General features: G+C 36.7%; 3 protein-coding genes across 3 annotated transcripts; 2 read left to right on the top strand and 1 right to left on the bottom strand.

Annotated features, from left to right (window-relative positions):
- Nucleotides 1-1,125: 1,125 nt before the first annotated feature.
- LOC140782861 (F-box protein At2g32560-like) lies at nt 1,126-4,614 on the bottom strand. Its single transcript, XM_073129691.1, has 5 exons — nt 3,346-4,614; nt 2,832-2,911; nt 2,520-2,698; nt 2,239-2,313; nt 1,126-1,691 (listed from the first exon to the last, which is right to left on the bottom strand). The coding sequence occupies exons 1-5, from the start codon at nt 4,018-4,020 to the stop codon at nt 1,504-1,506; spliced, it is 1,197 nt and encodes a 398-aa protein (XP_072985792.1). The 5' UTR covers nt 4,021-4,614; the 3' UTR covers nt 1,126-1,503.
- Nucleotides 4,615-9,197: 4,583 nt separating this feature from the next.
- Nucleotides 9,198-10,337, top strand: LOC140782055 (heat stress transcription factor B-4b-like). Its single transcript, XM_073128406.1, has 2 exons — nt 9,198-9,540; nt 9,634-10,337. The coding sequence occupies exons 1-2, from the start codon at nt 9,310-9,312 to the stop codon at nt 10,093-10,095; spliced, it is 693 nt and encodes a 230-aa protein (XP_072984507.1). The 5' UTR covers nt 9,198-9,309; the 3' UTR covers nt 10,096-10,337.
- Nucleotides 10,338-10,852: 515 nt separating this feature from the next.
- On the top strand, nt 10,853-14,629 carry LOC140782054 (pentatricopeptide repeat-containing protein At1g80270, mitochondrial). Its single transcript, XM_073128405.1, has 3 exons — nt 10,853-11,059; nt 11,655-12,249; nt 13,226-14,629. The coding sequence occupies exons 1-3, from the start codon at nt 11,025-11,027 to the stop codon at nt 14,471-14,473; spliced, it is 1,878 nt and encodes a 625-aa protein (XP_072984506.1). The 5' UTR covers nt 10,853-11,024; the 3' UTR covers nt 14,474-14,629.
- The last annotated feature ends 1,165 nt before the right edge of the window (nt 14,630-15,794 follow it).

Below are 15,794 nucleotides of genomic sequence, written 5' to 3'. Positions count from 1 at the left end.
CCACCATCTTAGTTAACCAAAATAATTAGAATTTTTAGATATTGTTCTTTCTGTATATTGACATCTTTCATCTATATAAACTTTTAAATATTTAATAAATTTAATTCCTACTACACGCAGACGAGCCAATATGTATGGACTCGAGTCGGATTCATTTAGACTCTTGGGTCGGCTCGGGCCAGATTTTGCCTCGATGTTGTCGGGTTAGACATGAACGGGCTTTGGGTTTACGGGCTTTTGGGTAACCCTATCTTATCTGAACTTTTAGGTCAAACTCGAACTCTATAGCATGCGAATGAGTCAGACTCAGAAACCGTCCAAATAATTTAGGCCTGGGCCTTCTAAAATTATTGGGTTTTTTCTGCATTTTATTATCACCTTGGGATCCAGGAAGAGATTCAGATTCTAAAGTCTAGTATTATATTGTATTTCTAAATCTAAGAACTTAGTAGTAGACGATGGAGAATCGAAAAGAGAGAACAGATTAAGAAGCTAGTGATAGAAAGGAAAATGGAGGAAAGATATATACAGAGGGAAGTGGATTTAAGAGAGGGAAGATGGTCGAAAGTTGGTTTTTGATCTAATTTTTCACATCCACTTTCTTTCAAGTTGCTAGTTCTCACTCTCTCTAACAATAAATTACAACCTAGTAGAAGCTGCAATGAATATTCATCAATTTAAGGTAAGCTGACAGGATCATTCACCTTGACCATGTTCAACACTCTGACATCTTTCAATCTTTTGGCCAATTACTTTTGCATCAATTGGATGTAGAAGCGTCTTCCTTTATTTGTCAGGTTCAATGAACAAGTCAGAGAGAAACTTAAATTAACAATAGATGCATACTGGCATACTGCAGAGAACCTAGTAAGCATTCAGTGAATCAAAGCGAATCATGTGGCTATAAACATTTATTTCCCCAAGTTTTTCCACGATATCTAGATATATAACATCTACATCAAGATCCAGGATCTGTTTATGAAAATTTCTAGGAATTATATTAATGTATGATTCATTCATCCTTCTTTGATCTCCTTCCTTGGTTACATATGAATCAGTCGATGAGTTAACTTTTAAGGATGAGAAGTGCAAGACAACCTTTAAATGCCAGAAGCAACTCAAGACTAGTAACAGAATAAAAGCTAAATATGTAATTTATATTTGATTGTTCTAGAGCTACAACAATGGGTAATTTGTTTTTGTTCTAAAAGCTACAACAATTAATGTTGTGTCGACCTGGAGTTTCGAGAACTGGCTATAGATTCTGAACAGCCAAAAGGAAAGACCAGGACATCTAGTTTTGCGCAGTTCAAAGGCTAGGCCATCTCCAGTGACTGAATTAATCTTTTTTTGATTCTAAATCTAGTAAATTCTCTAGCGAAATCGTCACAAAGTAGTAATAACTTTACAACAAATAGGTGCAGATACTCTTGAGATCTTCAGCAGAAGAAAGCATCGCAGTCTCTGACTTCACTGAAGCTGGAAATGAATTGGTGCAGGGATTTATTCCAAGATGTCAGTTGGCCACAGCTGCTTCCATTTGGATATTTCATCCTTGCTTTGTAGTTTCCTGATTCCTCCGTAAAATCCATCTGTTTCATTGCCTTCTTCATGGTGATCCTTCCGGTTGATCGATGCTCGTCTCCATCTCGAACCAGGTGTATACTGGTTGAACTCTAAGATAACCATATCTGCAGTTGCAGAGAGTAAAGTAGCTCGTTACGTAAAGTAAGGTGTTTTCATTACAATCATACACAACAGCAATCTGCAGATTTTGAAAGCAATATGAGCACTTTAAACAAGTTAGTTCTACAGTCAAAGCAATCTACTACCATGTTCTTATTTTGAAAGGTTTAGTTAGTTCTTGGTCCAATTTAGAAGGCCAGATTTTTAAATCCTCTATGCGAAAGCATGCTATATTTGCTTCTCAATTAAGTTAGGTAAAATAAGAAGAAGTGTAAATACTAACAGCAGTATCTAACTTAAAGGACAAGCAATAACTCCTCAGGAGGTCTAGCATATTACACTGCTTACACAATTCAACAATTATAGACTAAGAACTCAACCTAGAAACATTCAGTCTTTCTTACTTTATTATGGTATTCTAATTCCTCGTGTAAATCATAGATGGATGATGAATATTCTAACTTCCATGAGGTCTAAATACTAGTTACTAAAGTTGATTTTATTTCCGTATTTTTATCAAAGAAAAATCGGAACTTAGGCAGATATTCTCACCACTAAGATGACATCGGCAGAAATGCTCATTTCCATCACATGACTCTAGATGACCAACAATTCCATACCACCAACCTGTCAAAAACATAGTTGAAGCACTGATATATCATTACTACCCAGAAAAAATTTAACCACTTTCACTTTGATGATAATTCAATGAATCTATTTATGAATTCAGAAGACACTGGAAAAGATCAGTATAGGCAGGAAAAACGGCATAACAAATGACTTGCAAAAACCAATCAGAGAACTAGATAAGCCCATGATTCTTAAAAACACACCATATGGGAATTCCTTGTTTCTTCTCCATTGAATCTCGATATGATCGCCTGGGCAGAGCTCGTTTAAACAGTTAGAGATATGGAGATCATGTGCAGGAGTTTCAACTGGCGGTGCCCTTAACCTATCCCACTGCACTCCTTCCTCGATGACTATAGTCCGCCGCCCATGTGGTGGGTACCTAAAACATCAAATCATCAATATTTTCACTATAATGTCAGCAAAAAACTTACTTAATTCACCTGCCGTACAATAATCCTGCATTACTTTCATTCTTTTCATACAAGATAACAACTGTTGCAGATTTAGAATACCTTGCATGAAAGGTGTCAGTGTGGTTGTCATAACTAAGTTCAGCATCATAACAGGACAAGATAAATCCAACATGCCCATGCTGCAGAAAAAATATAAAATTCTTAGTAACATGGCACAAGTGAATCAAAAGTTAGATATCATAACTACTCAACAGCAATACCAAATCTTTGATTCCCATTTTGGGTCAGATAAGGTACTACAATCACTACCTTCTAATATTAGAATTAATGCGTACGACAAAAACGGTTACAATCAACTCCAGCATCCTAACATGACATCATAAATCATATATGTTACAGAACCTGTGTACCAAAATTACTACCTTCTAGGGTTAAGAGTAGAGTTCTTGTGTATAAGGAATTAATCATATCAGGGATGAACCAAAGTAGATATCAACAACTCAATTCATTGACCCCTTAACTTCCCAATTAATCGAAACGGACACAAACTATAACAGATAAAGTTCCTGAATCGAGATAATGAATTATAAACATAGCATAAGAACGTCGATACCTCACGGTTATAGACCTGGGCAGGGAACCAAAATTTGCCACTTTCCATGGACAAGTACCAGGACACGATGGAGTCATCAGGAGAAGAATCCCTTCGCTTCCTACCACTATCAATCTTAGACTTGATCCAAGACAGTGGCCAGACACAAGACAGAGCTCCAATCCACCTCTTTTGCTTTGCAATGCCTGGAATACTCCCCGGTGATTCATTTTTTGAAGCCAAATACAACTCCCACCCCTTGCGCGCCGCGCAACCGATCACCCTCCCCCACTTCTCCCTCATGTGTCTCTCCCAGAGATGATCACTCCTGCACCTTTCTCGCATCGCATTGCACACCACCGCCATGTTAAGCAATCCGGCCGGCGACAACTTCCCGAGAACGCACTCCAATGCCAATTCCGGCAAATCCAACACTGACATCTCCCCGGACTCCTCCACATTCTCCACCTTAGCACCACACCTCTTCTTCGACGACATTTTGGATAAGATACTAAAGACCCAAGTTGTAATTGCCTTGCAATTCCTCAAGGAGCGCACCAAATGAGACACGAGCTCTTCCCAGAACAAGATGGAGAAGAAGCTCGTGTCACTGGCCCATGGAGGCAGGGCTTGCAAAGGAAGCGACTTGGAGAAGAGAAGGAGGAAGGAGAAGAAGGATATAAGGAAGAAAAGCATCAGGCGATGGAAAAGAAGAGATTCTCCACAGTGGCTAATCGGATGCTCCACATAAAAGATTAAATAAAATTGCGGAAGACCCAAAATGCTTAAAGAAAGAAATCCTTTTCTCTTTTCTTTTGCTGATCAAACAAGGAATAATCTTGACGAGGGTGACGCGATGAAACCCACTAAAAGCTTCAGAGGAGGATCGAATCAAAGACTCAGGTCGGATTTAAAAACAAACAAAAAAATCCAAAAGCTCGGGGCAACAAGCGATTTTACCAGCAGGGACACTTGTTGCCCGGAGAGACCACCCAAGTTTTGGGCATAAAGGTGGCCCCTTTCTCCTCACATCAAGGCTAGACTCTCCCGTAGAAGAGAACCCAGAAGTGGGTTTGGATAACTCACGCCACCGAATCTGGATAAGGAGTGGGAAATGATTGCAAAATAAGCAAGTGGAAATGGGATGGATTAGGTGAATCCAACCACCCAGACCTGCAAGGAGATGTTAGAAGAACACAAGGCCAGAGGAGAGGAGGATGGGAGATCCCCTCTCCTCAAAGATCTTGCCCACCAACCTAATAAATCTTTAATCTCTCTCCCCCACCCCTGGGAGAGAGAGATATATGTAAAAGAATTTGTTTTTCTCTTTTTTAAAAAAAAAAGAGTAAAAGAATTCTAACCAATGGGTGGGTATTTATGGTTGGGAAATGTGGAGGGAGTTATCTTTTAGTCGTTTTTTCAGCTTTTAAACTTTCGTCTCGTGAGGTGGGAAATTATAGGGTGTCAAGGTCCACTCCCGAGAGAACACGTCTCCGTATCTAACTTCGACAAATCCAAAACTAGATTACAAAGAAATCGGACAGCCGGAAATTTATGGGAAAAGGTCGGCAAGCTGATCGCCTGCAGCTTCCATTGCAGGAACTCTCTTCCACCTGGTACTTGGCCGCATCTTATTGGCTACAGACGATCAGAAGAAGACTTTTTTTTTTTTTGCCGAAGGCATCATCAAACATTTCTCTCCCAATCATTCACAAGGCCTCTTAATTTGGGCATGTACAAGGGGTGAGAATTAAATTGAGGGATTTTAAGGCTTATCCAATGGAAATTCTACACGTTGCGATCGTGATCATTTATCTGAGTGTTTTTATATATTATAGGTATGGGCAACCATCGTTATTATCTTATCTTTAGTCTTTTTATACATATCCTTTTAGACCCATATCATTTACTAATTGTTGATGGCTCACTAACCATCATCATCATTTTGCTTATGTGAAATATAATTTACAAAATGATTCCATAAAAATTTGGAAGTAAATTTTTTTTTACCCTTTTATTGTTATCCATATTATTTTCTAATCTAAGGACTTGGGTGAAAAATTAAAAATTGATAAATTAATGGCTAAATGTTGAAAAGAAAATTATTCACATGAGTCTGTGAATTGGACAACAAATTTTAAATATAAGTCATCTGATTCAATAAATTATATGAAAATTTATTCTTTAATACTTAGTATTTTACTTAGTAATATTCAAATTTTTATATAAGTTGTTATTCTACGACTCAGTCATTTTGTTGATTCGAAAAACTCGTATAAATTTGTATTTAAGTTTCTCGGTGAATTAGTCTAATTAGAAAAAATGATAACAAGAAGTTTGATAGACTTTAAATAGTTCGAAAAAAATCTATTACAACGGTAGTAAAAGTTCTGGCGGTGGATAAGATATTTTTCATTAATTAGTATGGCCAATAAATTAATGCTTGGTTGGATTGCAATAAATACATATAGGTATTACAAATTTTATTACAAATTTTATAATCTCTCTCTCTCTCTCTCTCTCTCTCTCTCTCTCTCTCTCTCTCTCTCTCTCTCTCTCTCTCTCTCTCTCTCTCTCTATATATATATATATGACTCGCAATAAAGCAATGAGACAACACCAAAATGAGTTCTTTGTTGCTTTGTTAAACATGGAAGACATCTCCCATCTAATGAAAGCAAATAAATGAATAAAAAAACTTTGATGCTAGATAAGTTGTAGATTACCAATATCAACCTTGAATCTTTGTTTTGGTCCTATGTCAAGACATCTTTGTCTTCTTCTATAAATTTTTAGGTAACATTGCAGAGTATTTAATTAAACTCTAGTAGGAGATTAGAGTTAAAAAAGAAGATGAAGCAAATTAACATATATTACTCTTTAAGAATTGAGGTTTCATTACTTCATATTGCATGATTTGTTCTAAGAATCTTAAACTAACCATTATCTTTGATCCTCCAAATCTTGCATGCACTTTAAAAGGTTGACAAGACAAAATTAACAAGTTAAAAGAGATCAAACCCACTTAACCAAATAGTCACCATTATCTCTTCTAGTTGTCACCAAACCATGGGATGATGGAAATCTATAAGGTTGTAGTAGTGAAAAGATCAAATATATAATATATATGTATAGATAATATTGGTCATGGTTTCTAAAAGAGGATTAAAAGAGCCAATAACTTTTAGGATGTATGAGGTTAGTGCATTACACTTGCTAAGGAAACCAAAGTGGGCTTTCAACTATTAAATGATGTGAAATAGGGAACAAAAATTATTTTATTTATATATACTATTATTTTTTTTAAATGTGATGAAAGGATAAGGCCCATGTCATGGGGTTTGGAATGAGACCTTTTAAGCCAATTGCAAACTAGTGATCTAAGAGTGAGGTGGCAAGAGGGACACCTCCAAAAGTGGCTCCTTTATTGGTGCAAATGGATGAGATGAGTGAGGCCCACCAAGAGATATATAGTTGTGTGGAATAATATTTATTAGTAAAATTTGGTGGATTGGTAGTAGTTGATTAAAAAATATGTCATTTTCCTTATGTTGTACCATCAAACTTTATTGGAAGGGCTTCTCAAGGGTAGTTGGGAAACCATTGGAATCTAATCAATTTGCATATGCTTCAATCAATAAGTAGTTAGGAACCTTCTTTGTTCTCAACCCCCCTTAAATACATTGAAACATACCTAATTTGTGGTTTGACTATAATCTTTTACCACCTCCACTTATAAAATAAATTCTATATCGCTATAGTTATACTTATTTACTATACTTATAATAAACTTGTGTATGATATATAATAATTATATTTAATGTGATATAAAATTAAAATAATACTTTAGCAAATGAATAATTTTTTTTATAATGTTTGGACGAGGAGATGTAAGAGAAGAGAAAGAGAAATATATAGTTGTTAAAATAATAGTTGATTAAAGTGATGCATTTTAAAAGATAAAATAGTAATTAGTACATATAAAAATATTTAAATGAAAAAGAAGATGAGAGATAAATAGATATTACTATACTGATATTGAGAGAGATAATTATTTATATTTATTATACTAATATAATGAAGCTTATACTAGAAAAATATTTTTCTTAATTCTATTCTTCCCTCTCATAGATATGGATTGGTGCACTCATTTTACCTCTTTGCCCTTTTTGCCAAGGAACTATGGATTGGTGGCCCATGTAGGCTAGGGTTGCTTATCTTGATTGGGCTAAATGTATTTTGGCTATAGATATAAGAAGATCTAATCCAATTTAGATTGGGCCTCCACTTAATCACAGCAGACGAAATAAAATATATATATATATGATAAAATAAAATAAAAAGATTCATCTGACCTTAAACATTGGTTTTCCTTTCTACCTCTAACCCAACTATTTAAAAAAATAATATTAAAATTATTTTGCATCTATAGTTAATTTAACTCATCTAACATCTAACGTAATCGGAGTGTTTCTGAGATATTAAAAAAAGTAAAATATCCTTTACTACATTAATAATAATTAAGACAAAAATGTGAGGGCTATTTATAAAATGGTATTGAAGCATATGAATGACAGAGAGAAAGAGGTAGGAGTCCTCCATGGTTAGTTAGCTTCTTATTTATTTGTAGTAGTTTCTTGGAACCTTCATGCACATGAGCTCTGAACTCCACACACGTGTGCATGCACAATCTATGGATGATACGATACTCCCATGCACCCACATCAACATGCTCTGCTTTTATTTTTGTTTTCTTTCTAATGTAGAAAGATGTAAAAATATTCTCAGAATACAGGGATGGTGTATAAATGAGTGCTGGATTTAGTCATCTGCACCTCCTTAATTTCCTTCTCTTTTTCTTTCCTTGGGAGAAAAGAAGGGGAAAATGTAATCTCTAAAGCTTACTTTTGGGGTTGCTTTTTCTCCCTTTCCAATATCAATAGCTTGAATGTGCTTTAGTCATAAGCTTAGCCTTGCTTTGATCTAGTTAGCTAGCTAGGGAGATGACAGACGAATTATTATTTGCTACTCTAAAGGAGTCCTAGATTTCTTTAACGCCCATGAGAGACAATTATGCACACAGTTTTCCAATATGGCCTAGGAAGAGGAAGCCAAGATCCCTTCAATGACTCTGTTTCACTTCTTTTTCTTTCTTTTTTTTTTACTTCAATTATACTATGGAGATGTCTCCTTATCCTCTCTCTCTCTCTCTCTCTCTCTCTCTCTCTCTCTCTCTCTCTCTCTCTCTCTCTCTCTCTCTCTCTCTCTCTTCTTTTAAACTACTTTAAGTGATCAGTCAAAGGGAGATCTGGACCAGCAATGAAGCTCAGTGGGTCACATGTGGAAATAGAAAGCCAGAAAGGTCATGTGATGTATGCATAGCAATGTCTACTGCAAAACATATTTATATCTCATGCATTAAAGCAACTTGTCACATGTGGAATAGAATCTTCCACAATATTCTAGTTTCCATGAACAATTTCCACACCTCCATCTCTTAACATGGACATAGCTCATCTCACCTATTAACCCACTGTTAATTACATACACTAAACTAAAGATGAGCAAAGAAGATATTTGTTTCTTTCCATGTGGGTAGAAAGTTAGGAATGTTTGTTCTTTTTTTGTTTTCTTTGTTTAGGCAATAGAGGATAGTTATATTATCCCCTTAATATTTAACCTCTTCAATCTGCCATGGTACATTATTAACAAGGAAAGAGGAATAAAAACTAAGAAACAACTATATAGAGAAGCTATCAGCAAAGGTTTCAGCAGTATTTAAAGTGGCTCTGAAGGCCAAACCTACTAGTTTGTATAACTTTAATATCTTTGTCAAAATAGTACTGCTTCAAGAAACCACTAATAGAGTGTGCACATCTATCAATGTATAATAATGATGAGAGTCAGAGAGAGGGATCCACATGAGAATATTTTTAAGGAGTGTGATGAGAAGGATGCAAGCTTTTAATTGCTGCAAACTTGCAAATGGCTTTCTTGGTGTCCATGGAGTCTCATCGTCACAAGCCAATCCCTGCACCATTCCTAGCCAAGACATACCAACTAGTGGATGACCCCTGCACTGATCACATTGTCTCTTGGGGTGAGGAAGACACCACCTTTGTGGTTCGGAGACCCCTGGAGTTTGCTAGAGATCTCTTACCAAGCTACTTCAAGCACAACAACTTCTCAAGCTTTGTGAGGCAGCTCAACACCTATGTGATTACACTCTTCCCAGATTACTCCTCTTATGATGATCACCTTTGATATTGATTTGGAGTTAATGCTCGCTTCTTTTTGGCATCTCTGCAGGGGTTCAGGAAGACTGTAGCAGATAAATGGGAGTTTGCAAATGAGTACTTCAGGAAAGGAGCTAAGCATTTGCTCTCAGAAATCCACAGAAGGAAAGCATCTCAACCTTTTCAAAATTACAACTCACCACCACCACCACCTTATCATCATCATCACAGCAATGAGGAAGACTTCCTCTCGGCTCTGTCCGAAGAAAACCGGCGGCTCCGGCGGCGCAACTCCTTACTCTCGTCGGAGCTCACACAGATGAAGAAGCTATACCATGAGATCATCTACTTCCTCCAGAACCATGTAACTCCTATTGCCTCAGAGTACCAGGGAAGTGTTACACCTAGCACTTGTAAGTTACTTGAGTTGGGTCCTTCTCCTGAGTGTTACAAGAGTCATGAGCCATTAATGGAGGAATCCGATACTGGCACTGTTAAGCTCTTTGGCGTTGAACTCCATGGCAGGAAGGGTTGAGACCAAGTTTTCATATATTTGTCTTAAGTTTGTCATGTTTCTTCCCTCTGTATTTTGATGGCGACTTGGAAGTTAACCTATATTTATTACTATTCCTAAGTAATCAGAAACCGATGAGACATACTTCCAGTCTTCCATGAATGATTTGAAGACTTTAGTATCCAAGCCTTCAAACTTCGTGGATTATAAAACCTTAGATTCCAACCATCATGGAAGCATATGAAGCTAGCCATTTTTTCGTATGATGGGTGCTTGGATAGATGCGTTGGACAATCATTTCACTCCGTAGTTGTCATTTGTCAATCATTTGTATTGGAACAGAGGAAGTTTGGAGACTAAATATTAGCTTTTAGTGATTCATTTTCCTACAAAATATATTTTGCTTTCATCACATCCATTCACATATCATAGTTTTAATTTATATTAAAAATGATAAATGATAGATAAACAGAATATGATACTGAGACCATTTTACTCTACACATGAACAAGTAAGGGGGTTAATAATAAGGTTCAAACTCAAAAATCGAATAAAGCTAACAATATATAAAACTATATCAAGTTACCATCTCACCTAAAATATAATCTTTGTATGTCTTAATTATCATAAAATATGAAGCACCTACGGTAAAAGAAAGATGGGATTAGGCATGGAAAATTACTTTAATATCCCTTTTGTGTGCACATACGGGTTGTGTCAAATGGTGGATCCGACCCGCATCCACTCTTATATAGAGGGAGATTCGATCGTATCAGCCGAAAATATCTGGGTTTAGGGTTTTAACTTCTCTCTCTCTCTCTCTCTCTCTCTCTCTCTCTCCATGCTGGTGTGGAGAGGTAGGTTTTAGGGCTTCTCCATTTCCGCCCCTTCCTCTCTCGAAACATCATCTCTCTTAGCTTCGAAGCCACTTGAGAGCACTTGGAATCGCCATGTGGGCGCTTCGCAGAGCCGCAAATCCCTTGAGGTGGTGCTAATTCTTTCCATTTATTCGATTCGTGTTTTTTTTTGTTTGGAAAAGCATTTGATGCTTTCTATTGTATTTTTTGTTGAATTTGAAGTCAAAAACACCTTTAGTTTTGTTTTGGTAGCAGTTGTGCATCAATATATCTTTTCTAAGACGCAAAAGAACTGTATTTTGATAGTCTCGTCATTGTTATTTGTCATCTTCTTGGTGTTACGGTTGGAATTAGCTTAATGGCTGTATGATTGTGGTCAGTCGTGTAATGTTGGATCGATCAAAATTAAATGACATTTATCCTCTAACCGAGAAGAAGTCTGGTAATAGTCGCATAGTATTCCTATGCTCCAAAAGCTATCTTCTCCTGTTCTATGCTTAATTCTTGCATCGATCAGAAACCTTTTCGAACAATCATAGATAATATTAATGTTTAAAGAAAGCATCAGCCTCTAATTTCTTAGAGGTTAGACATGATGATTGTAAGTGTAAGTTGGATTGATCTCGAGTAAATTGATATTTTAATATTTGTGTAAAGCACCACTATTCTAGTGTAATTTAGAAGTAATGCTGAACATTGGTTCTTCCTTCTCATTATTGTCAGGAGCCACAGCCAACAAATGGTCGGAGCTCGTGCTTGTTGTGCCATGTCGGAAGTACTAAGTACCAACATAACTCATAGAGAAGAACATCATGAGAAGAAATGTGAGAGACTTAACATTTACCATCTGTCGAAGTCATTTTCCTGTGGGCTTGTCAGCCACTCCAGTTCTTTCTTGTCGATTAGGAAACTTTCTTTCCAGGCTGGTGCTAAATCTAGCGATAAGGAGGATGGCTTAGAGGATGGCTTCTCTGATCTTGAGGTACCTCCAGAAACTGATATTGTCAGAAATGTTGAAAATAAGGACGATAGTGAAAAGTTGTTGTCTGAAGGAGAAATATCTGAAGAAGACTTAGATGAAGCAGCTGATAGTTCTGTTGATTTGTTAGATGCTGAATCTGATCTGAAGTGTGAAAAGAAATCAAGTAAGAAGCAGGAAATCAATTCCCTTTTTAAAGTTCTGATGGATGCTCCTAGACATAATATGGCTGTAGCACTTGAGAAATGGGTTGGAGAAGGTAATGAGTTAGGACGTAGCGAATTCTATGGTGCAATTCTTAATCTTCGAAAGCGGAAGTCATATGCTAAGGCATTACAGGTATTTGCTTTTTTCTTATCGGCATTACTCTTAAAAGTATGTCAAATAATTATATATTCTCCGAAAATGCTAGAAATGTTCAGTTTACTGCATGTGTGTCTCAGAAGTATTATTTATTATTTATTAATGATTAGCAATTGATACATAACTTGGCTGCCATGTTTTCTTTAGCACCTGAGTCATGTATTGTTATTCTTTTCTATGTATAAAACTTGTAGTTTGTCTCTAGCAAATTGTTTGACATCATTCTGATATGATGCCATAACAGTTTTCTGTTATAATATGATACTTTATGTGAATGTTGGTGATAAAATTATGATTGTGCTAGTCCTTGTAATACCAAATGATATATGGCTGTGTGAACTAGTAGTTACTCTGTTATGAAACAGAAAATTATATTGCTTCGTATAGTAATAAATCATAATTGAAGATTGTTCACTAAGAACAAAAGGAGCTGCAGGTCTCATATGGTGTTCCTTAAGATTTATTTCTATTTTTTTATTCCATTCAAGTCACAATTTTCTGATACTAGTTATTTTGATTACATATTTATTTTATTAATTCAGACTGTCGAGTCTATGGATTGCTGATATCAATAGTTTCAGGCTTTCAGTTCTTTTTTTATCATGGAACAGTGATGTCCCCTTACCTGTCTAGGTGTTTGCAGGTAGTAGCCACCTTTTGGTTAATGATAAGGATAGCCAAGTTTTTATTGGAGAGTTACTTTTCTTTTACTTGTAGTATAATATGGTGGTTATCCTTACACAATCAAAGTGAGTTTTAGAAGTGCATACTTGCATGCATGTGTAAATAGTGAAGCATTTAGCATATATAATTTTGGATTAACCAGCAAATATAGTTGTGCCAGTTTTACCAGCAATTATTTTTACACCAATTGAGTTCTTCATATAAAGCAACACCTTTCACCAACTGTTGTTGTCAATCTTGAAGTACATTCTTTCACATGATTTTGCAGTTTATGGAATGGCTGGAAGCAACTAAACAGCTTGATTTTAACGAGCGTGATTATGCTTCTCGTCTAGACTTGGTTGCTAAAATCTATGGTCTTCAGAGGGCTGAAAATTACATTGAGAAGATTCCAGAGTCCTTAAGAGGTGAGGTTGTGTACAGGACACTTTTGGCTAATTGTGCTGTCACTGATGATGTTTCGAGAGCGCAGGAAGTCTTCAAGAAAATGAGGAATCTTGGCTTTCCAGTTACAGCCTTTGCTTGTAACCAGCTATTGTTGCTCTACAAAAGGTGTGACAGAAAGAAGATAGCTGATGTCCTCTTGATGATGGAAAAGGAAAATGTCAAGCCATCTATCTTCACATACAGGCTATTGGTGGATGTTAAAGGTTCTGCTAAAGATATATCAGGTATGGAACAGATCATGGAGACGATGAAGGCTGAAGGTATTGAGCCTGATTTAAGGATTCAAGCTCTGGTTGCAAGGCACTACATTCTTGCAGGCCACAAAGATAAAGCTGAGGCAACTTTGAAGGAGATGGAAGGTGACGACATTACTGAAAACCGTTTTGCTTGCAAATATCTTCTTCCTCTATATGCTTCTCTTGGTAAGGCAGATGAAGTGGGAAGGATTTGGAAAGTATGTGAGGAACATCCACGTTTGGAAGAGCATTTAGCTGTCATAGAGTCTTTTGGCAGCCTCGGTGAGATAGAAAGTGCAGAGAAAATGTTTGAAAACATGCTTAAAACATGGAAGAAGCTTTCTCCAAAGTACTACAATGTTTTGTTGAAAGTTTATGCAAAGAACAAGCTTCTTCATAAAGGGAAGGAACTTGTGAAACGAATGTCAGATAATGGCTGCATGATTGGTCCTATGACTTCGGATGCACTTGTTAAGCTCTATGTAGAGGCTGGAGAGGTGGAGAAAGCTGATTCTATAATGCACAAACTATCCCAGCAAAACCATTTCAAGCCTCTCTACACCACATGCATTACTCTGCTGGACATCTACGCGAGGAGGGGAGACATCCACAATTCTGAGAAGATATTTCAAAGTCTTAGGCAAAATGGGTACTCCGGGAGATTGAAGCAGTATCAGTCATTACTTCAGGCGTACATAAATGCCAAGACTCCTGCTTATGGATTTAGAGAGAGGATGAAGGCTGATAACATGTTCCCAAACAAGCATATGGCAGCACAACTGGCGACTGTTGATGCATTTAGGAAGACAGAGATTTCAGACTTGTTAGACTAGGGTATTTAATGCATTTAGCTTCATATGGTGTTGTTGTCCAAGTAATACTGGTTATTGGCACAAAAAATGACTCACTGAACACCACATCCTTGTAATAACGTTGTGCTGGAATCTAGCTTTTATGCTCTACAATCTATTTTAGGTATCAATTTGCAAGCTTGTGTTTCTACAATGGAGCTCATGTTGAAGTTGGAAATTTCAATTCAGCCTTTTCACCTCATGCATACTTGCTTGATGGGAAGAGTTAGCTTTATTATTAGTAAATAGGTCAACTTTAGGTGAATGTAAGACCCGAATCAATTTCCAACAAAAATTATAATTAAAAAAAATTATTTTACTTAAGCGAATCAATTTCTAACATCCCGCCAAAAGAAAGAACGTCTCAACCACTAATTCATCTAAAGTATCTATACATATATACATATTCTGAAATATAAACTCATAGTGCCACGATAGTGGGAAGATGCAACCTCGTATACTTACAAAAAGCCACTATTTGCTCTGGAAGGATGAATACAGCCACAAAATTGGGTATGTGCCTGCTACGTCCACGTTCAATGTATCTGAGGAATAGTTCAATTACACCTAGTGCGAAGTGGGAAGAAATAATAGAGCAGGACTATTTGAAGTACGTGAGTACGTCACCAAAAACCTAGGCTAGATACTTCTGAGGGATAATTACAATTAGATTCTTTAAATATTACTTATTTTTACATAGATCTTTTAATCATATAAAATATCGTTAGTTATCTGTTTATATTTTTGTGCCAAAGAAACTATTTTACTCGACGGGCTACTACCCTGGTGGGGCACATCTACTATTCTGCAACTTAGGGGTTCAAAAGGTTAATGAGGCGTTATGTTTTGAGAGCTCAGCTAAGGAGCCAAAAATGAGTCTCATAAGTTAGTTTTTCCCCGGATAGCCCATGCTAAGCGTTGTCTGTCCGAGCGAGCGGCTAATGTTCGAACGACGGGCGCCCACTACTAAGCAGTCTAAGGATGCTCGACTAAGGGCTCAAACCAAAAGCATCATAAACTATTCACTTCTGACACCAAGAACTATATTTCTTAAGAAAATTGAGTCAAAAAGTTCAAAGTCAACCGACAAGAAAGAAGGTAATTCTTATTTACCTACCCCTTGGTTTCAAGAGACCTCCTCTGCCACCGTGTTGTTTACTTACATGATAAATATAGTTTAGAAAGTTCGACTCCTTTAGACTAATTTGCCCCTTGGATTTGGATTTGGATTTGATGAGTGCAAGCAAGGGCAAGATTCTGTGGGGCCCACACCACTTTAACAATTCCGAATCAGAGAACCTAT

Source organism: Typha latifolia, chromosome 2, assembly GCF_019914945.1.
Source record: "Typha latifolia isolate L0001 chromosome 2, TyphaL0001v2, whole genome shotgun sequence".
Lineage (NCBI taxonomy): Eukaryota > Viridiplantae > Streptophyta > Magnoliopsida > Poales > Typhaceae > Typha > Typha latifolia.
This window is presented reverse-complemented; position numbering and strand designations above follow the sequence as displayed.

Excerpts from the sequence above, each read along its gene's own strand:
- LOC140782055 (XM_073128406.1), top strand. The coding sequence starts at position 9,310 with ATGGCTTTCTTGGTGTCCATGGAGTCTCATCGTCACAAGCCAATCCCT. Across the intron at positions 9,541-9,633 it reads TGAGGCAGCTCAACACCTAT|GGGTTCAGGAAGACTGTAGC; the intron begins GTGATTACACTC and ends GCATCTCTGCAG.
- LOC140782861 (XM_073129691.1), bottom strand. The coding sequence starts at position 4,020 with ATGCTTTTCTTCCTTATATCCTTCTTCTCCTTCCTCCTTCTCTTCTCC. Across the intron at positions 2,314-2,519 it reads AAACAAGGAATTCCCATATG|GTTGGTGGTATGGAATTGTT; the intron begins GTGTGTTTTTAA and ends TGTTTTTGACAG. Across the intron at positions 1,692-2,238 it reads CTGCCGATGTCATCTTAGTG|ATATGGTTATCTTAGAGTTC; the intron begins GTGAGAATATCT and ends CTGCAACTGCAG.
- LOC140782054 (XM_073128405.1), top strand. The coding sequence starts at position 11,025 with ATGTGGGCGCTTCGCAGAGCCGCAAATCCCTTGAG. Across the intron at positions 11,060-11,654 it reads AGAGCCGCAAATCCCTTGAG|GAGCCACAGCCAACAAATGG; the intron begins GTGGTGCTAATT and ends CATTATTGTCAG. Across the intron at positions 12,250-13,225 it reads CATATGCTAAGGCATTACAG|TTTATGGAATGGCTGGAAGC; the intron begins GTATTTGCTTTT and ends ATGATTTTGCAG.